At 40.8% G+C, this 15,102-nt stretch overlaps 1 protein-coding gene across 2 annotated transcripts in view; it reads left to right on the forward strand.

The window, feature by feature from the left end:
• Nucleotides 1-15,102, forward strand: part of SLC9A3 (solute carrier family 9 member A3) — a 76,213-nt gene that overhangs the window by 31,213 nt on the left and 29,898 nt on the right. For both annotated transcript variants that reach the window (XM_043540376.1, XM_027821392.3), the window contains exons 2-6: nt 1,888-2,190; nt 9,671-9,831; nt 11,457-11,535; nt 13,081-13,258; nt 14,245-14,465. In XM_043540376.1, coding sequence (XP_043396311.1) covers nt 1,888-2,190; nt 9,671-9,831; nt 11,457-11,535; nt 13,081-13,258; nt 14,245-14,465 — 942 coding nt within the window. The remainder of the gene's footprint in view (nt 1-1,887; nt 2,191-9,670; nt 9,832-11,456; nt 11,536-13,080; nt 13,259-14,244; nt 14,466-15,102) is intronic.

Here is a 15,102-nt window from a genome sequence, read left to right on the forward strand (position 1 = left end):
TTTCTATGGAAGCAGTCTATGGGGTTTCTTGTGTAGTAAAGTGCTACTCTACAGGAATAAGTGTAGTACAATCTGGCCCCTTGATGGTTAAGGATTAGATTTTCTCTTGGGCTGCATGCCAGTTCAGGAAAGTAAAGGGGAGTAAGGCACTTCCCTTGCCTCTCCTTTACACCTTTGCTTTGGATAGGCAGCCCTTGGTTCTGGACGCACAATAACAAGTGGCCTGTGTGATCACTTACTTCCCACCCTTACAGATCAGGTGGAGGGGAAAGGATGAATCCTTGACTCTACCGCTTACTGTGGCAGCCAGCACCGCTGAGGCAATGGGGAGGGGGTAAAAATCTACTGCTGGCAGAAGCCAGGTCTGGTATAAGCTAGCAGTTAATCACTATTTTAAGAGCCTGGAGGGAAATGTGGCTCTATGAGCCCGATTCCTTCACTGCCGTGCTTTTGGGGCACTGCAGCAATGTACCACCAGGACTCATCTTTAGAGAGGGGTCAATGTTCATAGCAAAAACAGCGTGCAATTGGAGATAAACCTTTCCAAGTGCAAAGGAAAGTTTCAGCTCATATAAAATATTCTGTTCACTGGGGGGAAACTGTTCCTTAATTATATCTGTCAGAATTCTATAGAATAGTGAGGATTTAGCAGGAAGTCCAGTGGCTACTTCACAATATCAGGTTTTCAGATGTCTTCAAAATTCTAGTTCCATACTTTTAATTCAGGGCATTTCTCAGTCGTGTCTCTGTCTGAAAACATAGCAAAAGGGAATCCTGACCCAAGTAAGTCTGGCTCAGCAAAATTTATTTTCAGGGATAAAGAATGTAATCCTTTCTCCTTAATGTGATAAATTGGTTGATAATTTACTGACTGGAGATGCAAGGAATGGAGGGAATGACCACCAAAAAAAAAAATCCTTTGAAAGCCTGAATGCCGTGGTTTGTAAACATAGAGCAATGGTTTTCAGGGACTCTCAACAATCTGTGAGGCAGTGCAGCCTTCATAACAAAGAGAAGATGCTAACTGGGAGGGACACTGGTTTTCTTTATTGGATTACTCAGGTTGTGGAAGGTACATTCCAGCTGTTCAATTAATGGCCCAGATGCTCCTCAAAACTGACTGTTTCAGAATGTTTATTGAGCACAGTTTGCCTCCTTCTCCCAGTGTTGTCACCTTAATCCAGTTTTAACCTGGTTTGGGGTCATCCACATAGGCAGAAGCAAAATGTTACAACTTGGTCTATTTCACAGGTCTTGTCTGCCCTGGAAACTTTAGGGACCTCTGCCATTGTTACACTCATCCTGGTTCATCTACACTGGTGCTAGCCATGGTGCGAGCACTGGTATAGGCTGGCTGCTGTCATTGTTACAATCACTGCGTACCTCTGCAAGGTGGTGGGGGAAGATTTTTCAATACATCTTAAAACATGGAGTCCTGACTGTTTGTTTTTTGTACTAATTTTCAGCAAACTTGGGCCCAGTTGTGTGCTAGTTGAGCAGAGTTATAGGTTGATATTAACACCATGAGAAACTCAGTGGTTTTGATTGAGTTTCAGGTGAAAGTGAAAAACTATATATGAGCTCAGCTGTATTCAGCATGGGTTAGGATCACAAGTAGTCCTTGAATCAGGGGTGCACATCCACCGTTAAGCCAAACTGAGGCAAAGGTTCACATAAACTCCTCCAAAATTGATTTGCTGAGATTCCCTCAACAGTACTTCATTGCCAGACATCTCTAGTACCTCCCATTTATCTTGCTCCATCCTAGCTCAGAGATCTGGTCTCATTCTCCTCTCCTCTGTTCCTTTCTTATCTAGAACCAGCCCTACTAACAATCAAATTATGTTTGCATTTTGATTCTTTCACATTTTTTCTCTTTCTTTGCAGTTTTCCACTTGTCCCACAAAGTCACCCGCGTGGTTCCAGAGAGCGCTCTGCTGATTGTCCTTGGCCTCTTGCTGGGCGGTATCGTGTGGGCTGCAGACCACATTGCCTCCTTCACCCTTACACCAAATGTATTTTTCTTCTACCTGCTGCCACCCATTGTCTTAGATGCCGGATACTTCATGCCAAACAAATTGTTTTTTGGAAACCTTGGTACCATCCTTCTGTATGCTGTAATCGGGACTGTATGGAATGCCGCCACGACGGGCTTGTCTCTCTATGGTGTCTACCTGAGCGGAATAATGGGTAAGCCTGATTCTCAAAAGAGTCCCTGCTAATTAAAATGCATACTGGCTGGTACATTAGTGGTGCATTATAGATAACAACTCTTTCCCACAGAAAAACACCAAGTATTAACTTGGACCATTTTCAGGTAAATGAAACTTCAGAGTGGACAGAGCAGGGACTTGAACTTGGGTCTCCAACTTTGCAGGAGACACACACGACCCTACTTACCTACACACGTCCCTGGACTAAAGAGCTAGGGTTTCAAGCCAAAAAACACATGTTTTGACGAAATTCCATGTTAAAAAAAATATTCCAAAAGGGTTTTTTTTGTTCCAGTGCAGAACGAATCTCAAAAGTTGCTGCGAAACAGAAAATTCTGTCCTCCACTCAGCTCTAGTATTAATTAAACAAGGGCCCTCTAAGTGTATTCATATAATAGGTCATTGTTTCAACATTTAAAGCTAGAAACCACCCTGCTAGGGTAAGATTGAAGACCTGTAATATCAAGTGGCATTTGCAAGGGGCATTTTGCCCATGTAGTACTGATGAATGTGTAATGTCTCTGAGGTGATATGAGAAGTATACATAGCAACAGCTGTTACATCTTTTTGTGGAGGTGTAGTAACACCAGGTTTGGACCACTAGCAACTCAACACCAGCAAATCAGAAGACCACAAGGGGGAATGGAGATGTGGCTGCACTGCTGTTCAGATGTGTCTCCTCCAGGGTGTGTAGCACATCTACCTGTGACTTTCTAGCACCTATTACTCATGGAGCTCAGGCACCATGAATCTGGAAGCTTTCTGCTCAGGTGCAAAAGGGGTGGTGCAGGAGGTTTCCTAATGCACCCACAGAGGAGCAAACAGAGGTAATCTGACCCAATATTGTTACTCCATTAAATATCTTCTAAAGTGAACTCTGATTCTATAGAGGGGAAAATGTGCCACGAAGGAGCATGATTAAACATAAAGGGTCAGAAATAGCCTCAAAGGTTGTTCCCACCATCCATGACAGGTGAAATAACAGAATTTTTGGGTTCAGGTTTTGAAAGTAGTGCCTGGGATTTAGCTACTTATTTTCCATTAAATGTGATGGAAAACATGTGGCTTCATTCCCTGCATTGCTTTGAAAACTCTATCTAGAGGTCTAACAGAGTAGAACCACAAATTATGTAGCTAGATGTTTCTTTCTTCTTTTTTTTTTTTACGTTTATAGGCACAATTGATTAAATCAACAATTTTGCACCAGCAAAATTTGAGATTTTGGTGGTTTTTTTAATTTGGCTCAGATATAATTTGCCTTACCATTTTTAATCAAATATAAAATCTGTGTACCTTTCAAGGCTTTTAAAGTTGGTCAGGATCTGTTTTGTCTAATTTCTCTGTACTTTATTTAATCTAGTGTGTCTCTGGTGCGTATCACTATGGTGTCTGAGTGCCAAAAGTGATAGATTTCTGCAGCAAGAATGTCCTTCTATAAGAACAGGTTCATAGTTTTAATTGTTTGTTTGGAAGAATGTACTTTTGCTCACCCCAGTGCCTTAACTTTGTAAAGCAGAGATAAGCAGAGGGCAAACGAACACAAGAAAACTTCCATTGTCTTAGCTACAAGAAAGAAAAATGCGAAAGCAGTTCCACATGATGCATGCCTGTATGGTGATCTGGCAACCTCTGCGAAAAAAATATTCCTTGCAAAGGAGAGCTGGAAGGAAGGAAGGAATTTGTTGCCTCTAAGGATCTGATTCCATGTATTTATCGAAAACTTGGATTAACATTCTGACAGGTTTACACTGGCTTCTGAGGTTACAGCAAAGCTAGTCAGCCATGTTGCTAGGATTGTAAGCCTGATGGCCATTTCTCATTTGCCTACTATTGTTCTGCGTGTTTGTGCTAAGGTTTAATGCTGCTGCTTAAAAAAAAGGCATTATTGTGAAGTTAAATGGATGAGATTGCCTTACCTTGTTTTGCAGTAGACCTACACTCCCATGTAAACAAAATTGGTTTATTTTTTGCACCTGAAGATAGCTGTGGGGGTGGCTGTAACATACTGGCTAGCATGTGAGATACCTTATACCTGTACTGGATAGAATGTGACTTGATCACATCCCATAATTATTTGTGATAGGATTACCCTTTAGGGGCTGGAGGCCTACAAGTAGAATATATATCAAGCAGTGTTGTCAGACCTCTGGCCCATAGATCAGATCTGGCCCACTTAATGTATTTATGTGTCTCATATGTCCTATGTTCACATGCTAAAGAATCATAGCTTATTTTTCTCTTTTTCAAGAACAGAAAGTTTCTAAACCCTCATGATTGTGTTTGATTCCAACATGAACAGAGCAACACCTAGGCAGTGTTGTCTTTCTGAGTTTGAAACAATGATCAAGAGCTGTGAACTGCCCTGTTTCTCTCCATTAGCCTCAATGAGGTGTAACTATCTATAAAGCGTAATGACGATACTTTAAATGTCATAATTAATTTTTTAATTGATGCTCATTATAGGTGCTGGGATAGTGAAGGGGTTGGGATTTAAGTCCACACCAAGATGGGAATGGGGAACTGCTGCAGGGAAGGAAATACGGAGGGAAGAACAGAAGAGACACCCAAAGACAGTAGAGGGAGAAAAAAAAAGCAAAAGAAGGATGGGAAAGGAAATGAAAAAATGGGCAGAAATGGTTGTAGTCTTACTTATCAGAATATTTTCCCAGTGAATGATGCTGAATGGGACAATAAGATGATGACTAAATAAAAATACGATTGATAACTAGAACACGTAATTTTTTACAAATCATCAAAACATTTTGAAATTTCAAAATTGTTTCCATTTTGCAGGGCTTGTAACAGACCAATTAAATAAAAAGAGTCCTGACATTTTTAATCAAAATTTATCTTGAAAATGTTATAAAAATGACTTTGTTAATGAAAAATTTGGATAAATGTTCTGCAAATGCAATTAAAAATATGGAGAATTTTGGGGAAAAGGAAACACCTAAGACAAAAGTTTGTTTTAAATAAAAGGCCATTTTCAGCACCCTTCCTCCCCCATTCCCCCCAAAAAAAAGTGTTCAAAAATTTTAACTAGCTACAATAACTAAAACTGAGTTACAATATAAAGGCCATATTTCCCCCTTTATCTTTGTGCAAACTCTCATTGACATCAGTGGGAATTCCACTGTGGACTGAGGGTAGGTTGTATAGTCATAAATGTCTTCCACATTTAAATCACAACTTAAATCACAGTTAAAAATGGGACTCAGCTCTTTCTATTGAATAGGTTTGACACTCCTACAGCCTGCAACAGCATAAGCATCACAGTCATCTATAAACGGATGGGCCTGATTGTTTAAACCATTTAAAATGAGACTGCACAAAGAACTAGATAATACACTGTATGCACCATATTTAACTGACAGGATGATGTATTATGACCTATAGATCTTTTTTCGGTTCTAATCTCAATTATGGAAAAGGCCAGAGAAGCTTGTCCCTGAGTCAAACTATGTCACTCGCAAATAGAGATAAGTAGGACTTGAATAGCTTACGTGATACCAGCTAACCAAAGGATTAAACCTAATAGCCACATGCTGATATATAAGAAGGGAGAGAAGTCTGGGTATGGTACCTACAGAGAAACCCAGCTCTCCCACTCCAGCTGCTGGGGAAGGAAGGGTACTGGGATTCTTCTTAGTTCTTGGAACTAGTTTGGGGATTTTACTTCTCATGTTATCCTCTGGAGAGTAAGTGCCTGGGAGTATTTTGGGGTTGTTATTTTTTTTGTTTGTTTTTACTTCAAATTTTATTATTCAGGCGAACAAAGGTGAAAGTTTAATATCACTGAATGTATGGATGTATATCCATTGAAGACATAGTTGTGATAAAAGCAACAACAGAAAACAGATTATATGTTTCTTCCAACTCCGTTGACAGATGGAACTAGTAATTGATTAACTCTGATCTATTCCCCAATATGAGAGCATTTCACCTAAACTGGATTACACAGATTTCAATTTAAATGGTGGAAACACCTGTTAAATATGATATTCAGTGTCCTTAGTTAGAACTTGTACTATGTGCAGAAGACAAGTACAGAACAGGCAAGAAGATCAAAACAACAATGAAAAGGAAATGCTACTTTAAAAGTACATTTGGAAGAAATATAACTTAAATGTTAAACTAGTGCCCACTGTCACCCTTGCACATTCACAAGAGGGAAAAAAGGAAAACCAATCCCAAGTCATGCTGACTGTTTCCCCCCCAATCATAAAACCAGCACTCACACTGTTGCTATTACTGGTGGAACTACATGGACAGTGAATTCCCACTTAATGAATTCTAGTTATGAAGTTTAGCAATGTAGACAAGGTCTTAGTTTCCTGGTGACTTCCAGAGGGAAAATTGTTCTATAATTCTTTAGTGACAGTGCATTGAATTAGAGGGGATGGGTGGTAGGTTTGGTAGCCTAAGTAAAACTCAGGTTTAGCAATCCCACCTCTCTTGACACTGTTTTGTAATAGTTATAGATGTGCCCTAACCTTCCCATCAGTATTTGCTCACTAGCTTTTGGAAGTTCTTAAAGAATGTAGTAGCAATCATAATTGGTAACATATAAAACAGATAAGAGATGTAGGTGAGCCAATTCATTGTAAAGGCATTTGTTTTACAGTGTCCTAATATCCATAGTTATTGCCATTGAGCTATCTCTTCCTTAACCACAGCAAGGAGGGTAAGAATGTTACTGAATCTTTATTTGGAGTCAGGTGCAGGGCCAGCTTCAGAATTTTCTGCCAGGCCTGAAAGTATTTTGCCACTGACACCACCCTGCTACCCAATCACTCAAGCCCCCCCCTCCACCTTAAAAAAAAAAAGACTGTGACCCGCCCCTGCTCACTGCCAGTCTGTATAAATGTGAATGAAGACAACTGTCTCCATTTTATAAATAAATAGAATAACTATGTGCTTCTGAAAACCAGGAATGTCTCTGTTCCCGTAATCCTTGTCAGCTTTACAGAAAATGATATTTTCCTGCTTCTTGGTGATGGGATAGAGAGATGGTCTCTATTCCTCTCCCATCTTCTTTGCTGCTGCCAGATAGGGGTGGGTTGTGTCTGGTACTCTACCCCGCCTCCAATTTTGGGTCCTCCTCCTGGGTGAATAGCTCCATGCATTTTGTAACAAACAATCGAAAGTCAGTTTCTCGTTCACTTACCTGCCAGTCCCTAAATACTCTGGACTGGAAAACACATGCCCACCAGAAGGAGAGACCCCATGAGCCTGGGTGAAGTGTGCCCACACTGCCATGCTACAAACAATACCACAGCAAGGCCACAGCTCTTCAGTGTTCATTACCAAATTATTACTCCCAAACTAATACGTCAGTTCTGTCCCCCTCGCCCCAAAGCAAATAACTTCTGGTGCACATGTACACCAATTACTAAAATGGGCCTGTGCACCATCCCTTTCAATAAATGGATTCTGGGCACTGCCATGCTTCCCCCACCCTTCTTGAATTTTGGGCTCCCTGCAGTTAATAAATACACCCTCCTCCAACTCCCATTAATTAATTCAGGTGCCTTCCTCTGCCCATTAATGAATTCTGAGCCCCAGATAAATGAATGAGACTCCATACCCGTTTGTACAACTTCTCTGGAGCTGCAGGGTTCTAGGATGTGCCAGGAGACCCTTAGCAGGAATGTCAGCTTCTCTGCACCTCTCCCTTCCTCTTTAAGGAAAAGTGCGAGTGCCACACTTTTTTCTTGCTCCTCTCCTGCCATTTGCAAAGAGCAGTCGGCTCTGCCATGCCACACTCTGCCTCTCCCTCCCCTCCTGAGGTAGAGGAGCTCTTCAGGAGGCTCCTCTGCTTCCTGGCCACCCCCTTACCTCCTATGAAGGACCAGGGTTGCTCTGCTCCTTTGGTCTTCCCTGCAGAGCAACCAATTGCTTGTCAGTCCACTTGCCTGGACAACATTTCCAGTCTCTCTAGGCTAGCAGGTGACTTGGCTTTTTAAACACCGAGTCATCAAACACAACAGATTAGGGACTTGCCTGGCTCCCTGCATGGATGAGGTGCTAGTGACATTAACAATAAAACTCTGGCCTCACAGCTTGGCGAGTAAGTGAAGGAGGAAATTGTTTTTAAATATTTCATTTTAAAATGCATTTATTTGTAATTTCTAAGGATCTTCTATATTCTGCTGACCTTCCAGTTTGAGATGCTTGCATTACTGTTCCCTGTCCTACGGTTACACTCAGAGGCTATCTGCTTCCAGGGCTATCAATCTGGAACCTTTGTTCAGCATGAAATTAAAATGCTTTTATAGAAGAACTAAATGAAGTTAATTTCCTAGGTGAGAACAACAACACCGAAATAAATCTTGAGTTAGTCTGATACCATAATCAATTTTCTTGAGGGTGCCCAACCGTGTGCTGCTTACTCACATAAAACTCACTTTGGCTTCAGTAGGAGTTTTGTCTGAATAAGAAGTCCAGAAATGTGCTTTGAGGACAAATTCTGCACTTAATTACATAGAATCAGTTCAAGGGAGTTGCACCGAAGTAAGTGAGAGCAGAATTTGGCCTTTGTCAAGGTTCCTTCCCCACTCTGAACTCTAGGGTACAGATGTGGGGACCCACATGAAAGACCCCCTAAACTTATTTCTACCAGCTTAGGTTAAAACTTCACCAAGGCACAGTCTTTGCCCTTGGATTAGGTAAAACGCTGCCACCACCAAGTGATTTAACAAACAATCAGGGAAAGGACTACTTGGAGTTCCTATTTCCCCAAAATATCCACCCAAGCCTTTACACCCCCTTTCCTGGGGAGGCTTGAGAATAAACAAGATGAGCACAAACCAGCCTTGGATTTTTAAGACCCCAAAAAACCCAATCAGATTCTTAAAAAACAGAACTTTATTAGAAGAACAAAAAAAGGTAAGAGAACAACTCTGTAAGATCAGAATGGAAGATAATCTTACAGGCAGTCAGATTCAAAACATAGAGAATCCCTATAGGCAAAACCTTAAGTTACAAAAAGACACAAAAACAGGAATACACATTTCCTCCAGCACAGCAAATTTACAAGCCAAAACAAAGAAAACCTAATGCATTTTCTAGCTAGATTACTTACTAACTTTACAGGAGTTGGAGGTCTTGCATCCTTGAGCTGTTCCCGGCAAAGGTATCACACGGACAGACAAAAGCCTTTTTCCCCCCCTCCAGATTTGAAAGTATCTTGTCCCCTCATTGGTCATTTTGGGTCAGGTGCCAGCGAGGTTATCTTAGCTTCTTAACCCTTTACAGGTGAAAGGATTTTGCCTCTGGCCAGGAGGGATTTTATAGCACTGTATACAGAAAGGTGGTTACCCTTCCCTTTATATTTATGACAGCCTGTAATGTAAAGAGTGTGCTACTAATTTGGGGCTGATTGCTTCAGCACCATAAGGAGATTCATTTTGCTGGTGGTTTTTTATATCTGTAAGTTTTTTGTTTTGTTTTCATAGGCCAACTCAAGATTGGGCTGCTGGACTTTCTCCTGTTTGGCAGTCTGATAGCTGCAGTGGACCCTGTGGCTGTACTGGCTGTGTTTGAAGAAGTTCATGTCAATGAAGTTCTGTTTATTATCGTTTTTGGAGAATCGCTGCTGAACGATGCAGTAACTGTGGTAAGAGGATTTCATATCCAAGAGTCACCCCAGTTCTGGAGGGTTTATTCTGAACTAATATATCCACCATGGAATAAAGTGGCATATTGTCTGTGGCTCTCTGCTCATGTGTCAGCTACCACACGCAAGTTCTACTGGCATAGCTTGTCCTCCTTGTTTGCAGACATTTTGTTGCAAGTATTAATTATCTGAATGAGAAGAGGGCATGTAAGTCACATATTATGTTCCTGTTCCCTGGTTGGATAACTATAACTCTTAAAATCAGGTTTCTGGTGCAAATACTTTATTTGCCATTTCTAGTCATCATGACTATCGTGATTTACTAAATTTATTTCCTGAGGTTTTGGGGTACCCTCTGACAGTTCTTTGAACTGCTTGAATTCTTTTGGTCCAATTTTGCATATGCTCTTATTCTATGTACACCTCTCAGATACCTTCTTTGTTTATGTCATCTTGGCCTTTCCAACTTTCATCACTATTTATCTGATTGCTTCCACTGTCACTACTGATAATTTTGCTTCTCAGTGACATTCATTTATCACAGATGACAAAAGCTGCAGTGTTACCAGTTCTTCTAATTTTATTCCGAGTCTTGCAACGTGGGGTATTTTTCTTAAAGCCCCAGCTCTGGGAATCTGGTGAATCCCAAAGGCATCTCTACTTTCATTTTTTAAAAAGTTTCCAGACCTGATGGTTCCAGGGAAAAGTTTTAAAATGTGACCCCAGTGCATTGTAAAGGCCCAGAAACCAAAAAGCATATAAACAGAACTTAAAATGCACTGGTTTTAAAAATCTCATGATTTTTGAATATTTGGGGTTGGCAATACTGTGGTCAGCAGTTGGATATCTATAAATATCTGTGAGGACTACAAAGTAGAGTAAGAAGAGACTTACAATACAGCCTAGCTAACTCAAGTTATTTCTGTAACATCTCATCACTAGCCCTGTTTCTGTAGTAATGAAAGTGTTATAATAATGCCCCAAATAGTATCCTCAATTTCCAAAGCACGGTGTTTAATTTTTGCCCGGAGACCCATTTGGTGCTTACCAAATTAGAATTCTCTTTGCTCCAGCCTACATTTTAATTAAATAAACACTATATCGAAGAGATGTTTTGATAACCAAATTATTTTGCTTTTAATTTCTTGGTGCTTTATTTTGCCTATCCACTCCTTTTTGGATGCACAAAATCTAAAATATATATTTTTTTAACCCACAAATCACCCTCTGTGCTAAAATGATAATTATAATCCATTAAACTGCAGAATTTATCATGATTCTCACTTTTCTTCATCTTTCTTTACTGTCCATGCCTTCTTTAAAAAAAACTTCCATCAAGCACTTAGCTGCTACAGTGATAGGCTCTATGGAAGACCCCTGGACACACAGGCAGACAAAATAGCCAGTTCTTTGGATAGATATATTCTACAGATTTCATTTTTATCATATTTTGGCCTCATGTTATTTGATTATGTATTCTCCAAACAGTTTTCTGCTTCAAAATAAATGGATTTTTTTTTACCTCAGTCTAACAAAATTTCAGGATTTCCCAGACCCATGCATGTGATGATTTGAATTCGCTTGATTCAGGAACAAATGCTAAGAGAAGCTACTTTTCTTTTTAGGTGCTGTATAATGTGTTTGACTCTTTCGTTGCAATGGGAGCTGATAACGTGACTGGGGTGGACTGTGTAAAAGGCATTGGTGCGTACAATTTAATTATATGTTAATGGTTGATAAGTCTGCAGGACTGTAATAATAAATCATTTTAACTCTGTCAGCTTATGGCCTTTTGTAGCAGTGTGGGATTCACCACAGCAGCACCTCCTGCTGGCCATTCTGGAATTAGCTCAAGTCCTTCCATTGGGTGCCCTCCTCCGATGGTGTCTCCCCTGCTTTCGGATGAACCAGCAGTCTATAGTCCAGCCACTCGCCTTGGTGGCCTGCTGCAGTCACCAGTCTAGTCCCTTGCTCCAGAGGCAAACTGCAGTCTGTGTTGGCCACTTCCCTCAGGGCAAGTGAGGGCAGCCCTAGCACCTTATCTGCCCTTCCTCCAGGGCCTCAGTCTGGCAGCAGTCAGCCAGCCAGAAGCTCCTGCTCCTGCTCCTGCTCCTGCTCCTTTGGTCTGGTCTGGTCTGGTCATGGTCATGGTCATGGTCATGGTCATGGTCATGGTCATGGTGCTCCTAGGCAGCCAGTCCTTCTCCTTAACAGGCCAGGGAGAGACTCCCTCTGCTCTGTTGAGCAGCCCTTTATATATGGCCCCTGCTGGCCCTGATTGGCCACTGCAACAAGTCACCTCCCGATTGGCTCACTTAGTGAGCCCTCCTCTAATTGGAGGGTTCTGCGCAGGCTCCCTCTGGCCTGTTTTAACCCTTCCTCTTCCTGGTGTGGGGCAAGTGCCCCACAACACCTTTACACACCCTTTTCCTTCCATCTCTAACCCTGAGGTTCTGTGGCACACCCCAGAAGAAGAAACCCACAATTGTACCTCCTCAATATTTGAGAACTGTAGCAGAAGAATTTTCCTCCTGAGTAGCAGCTCTGGGTGTTGGGCTTGGCCTCTGAAATCTAAGCAGTAGTTGGGTTAGATGGTTAAGACTACCTGACTTGACAACTATGCATATTTTGTTCATGATTCTGCCCTACCAGCCCTACCCTTTTGGAGCCCTTCCAGCAGAATAGTTCCTTTCCTGTAGTAGGAGGGCTTTTGTAGCCGCAGCATGGTAGTGAAAGGGTTATATAGATATATATTCCCCATCTGTTTTAACTAATCAGGATTTGACAATGGTTACCAAGCAATGTTGTCCAAGATGTTGCAGTTCTTTCTCATTCTAAGCATAGGGAAACACTGTATCATTTTATATATCACTCTGTCAATGGTAACCCATGCATATAATTTTGTATGTGGTTTGGGGAAAATTTGTTTTTGTGGCTTAATGGGGAAATTTGTTTGGGGCAAACTCTTGGATTTTGAGCAATCTCACTGTGGTGACCTCTAACAATAAATAACCTTGTGTTTCCCTGAAAACGCTGAGAATTCCACATTCATACAAAGCACTCAAAAGTGATAAATATGTGTTTAGGGTTTTTTTTCAGGTAGCTGAATTATGCCTCCGAATGATGGGGATCTAGCACCATCCCTCAACATCGTTAAGCAATTGATAGGAAAGCCAGTAATAATTAACACAGTTAGATGGTATTGATTTTTTTAAAAATCAATTTAATTTGCATTTGTCCTTGTTTCAGTGTCTTTCTTTGTGGTGAGCCTGGGAGGAACATTTGTTGGCATTGTCTTTGCATTCCTGGTCTCGCTGGTCACTCGCTTCACCAAGCATGTCCGAATCATTGAACCTGGATTTGTGTTTGTGATCTCATACCTGTCCTACCTCACAGCAGAGATGCTTTCTCTTTCTGCCATCCTTGCGTAAGTCTTTTATTTTATTGTTCTCCCTGGCAGGGCTGGAGACGGAGTGTGGTTTTCAAAATCAATGAAATGTTAGATTTAAAGCACAGAGGCAAACTAGAGAATATTACACGTGAAAAAACAAAGACCTGGTCTGAAAATCATGATAATAAGTAAGCAATGGGTTACAGATCTAAAATACAGCCTTGAAAAGGGGTAAGGTTTCCAGGGTCCGGTTTGCAGCGTGAGGGCCCTTATTGTAGAATATACTTATTTGTTGGTCCCATATATGAATGCTAGTGCTTTGATCGTAACTGTTGGTATCGATTCAAATTTTCATTCTGCCGCAGAATTTGTGATTAACACAAACATTTTCTAAAGCATGAGACAAAGGAGAGTGTTGCTCTGACACGCTGTGCTCTCCGCTTACAAATTTTAAACCGCCAAATTTTATATTATTCTTTTAAACTTTCTCCACATGGCCAATTCCCTGGCAATCAGCTAACTAGATGTCAGGACAGGCAGAGTAAATTTGCCTGCCCTGTATTGAATCCCAGTGTGATTTTTGCCCGCTGCTGTACATTGGTTCTTCCATCTCAGTTTTGCCTATCCACTTTCAGTTGTTATTAGCCGCTACTGTTTCACAGGCTCTCAACCAGAGCAACACCATAGCCAGTATTTTCAAGATCTGAAAAACCTACTGCAAATGTCAACTTAGGTTTATATCTAATGTAAGCTTTAAAGTATTGACTGTGAAATAGTATGGAAAGTTGAAAGGCAGAAGAAGCTGGAGTTTTTTTATGATCTAATGAAACATTATTTTAGGGGGTGGAGGTTTGTGGTATGTTTTCTTCATAGTTCAGACTCTACAGTATTCATTTAGATGCATTTATTTATTTCAAGAATACCAATTGGAAGCTTTTTTTCCCTGTCTGGCAACTGAAGTAGAGAGAGAAATACATTGCAACAAATATTATTATTCAAAGAACTGATGGGCTTCTTTTCAGGATAACTTTCTGTGGTGTCTGCTGTCAAAAATACGTCAAGGCTAATATTTGTGATCAGTCTTCTACCACCGTGAGGTACACCATGAAAATGTTGGCAGGTGGATCTGAGACTATTATATTCATGTTCCTGGGAATTTCAGCTGTAAATCCAGACATCTGGACTTGGAACACAGCTTTTATACTATTGACTTTGGTCTTCATCTCAGTGTACAGAGTCATTGGTAAGAAAAACTGTCATTCAGTTTTTGCAGTGTTGATGTAAAACATATTTTCATGCTACATGGGATCATGGCATTTAGGGGCTTGTGTTTTTTGATATGCACCCATAGTTCTCAGTAATCTCAGTTGAAGTTATTACTACCGATGGTGGGTAGGAGAATAGATTCTTTAGTAAGCTTCATCACTTGCTGAAATCATAGACAGTTTTAATAAGATGATTCAGGTAGCACACCTGAGTTGCCCAAGGACTAATTTCCTGGACTTTGGTGGCACTGGCAAATCTCTAGATCAAACGGACCTTATGCTACAACTTCTACCTAAACAAAAGACTTGCACTTTTTGTCAACCATCTCTTTACTCCTCCCTCTTCCCTTAGCTCTTTTAATTCTATAATTAAGAGATTATATTAAGCTAATTTTATGTTTGGCTTCAAGCTTGAGACAGGGTGATGTAAGGCCCTACACAATTATTGCTCGTATTCACTGGTATATGGTGCAAGAGATTTCCAATGGCTGGTGAGAAACAAAGAATGAGAGGCGGTGCTACTGCACCCATTTGGTGTACTGCAAAGGAGCAGGGATTAGCTGTCGTTTTATTGGCACGACATAAATGATTCACTTTCAACTACATCAAATTCCA

The sequence above is a fragment of the Chelonia mydas genome, chromosome 2, assembly GCF_015237465.2.
Source record: "Chelonia mydas isolate rCheMyd1 chromosome 2, rCheMyd1.pri.v2, whole genome shotgun sequence".
In the NCBI taxonomy this organism is placed as follows: Eukaryota; Metazoa; Chordata; order Testudines; family Cheloniidae; genus Chelonia; species Chelonia mydas.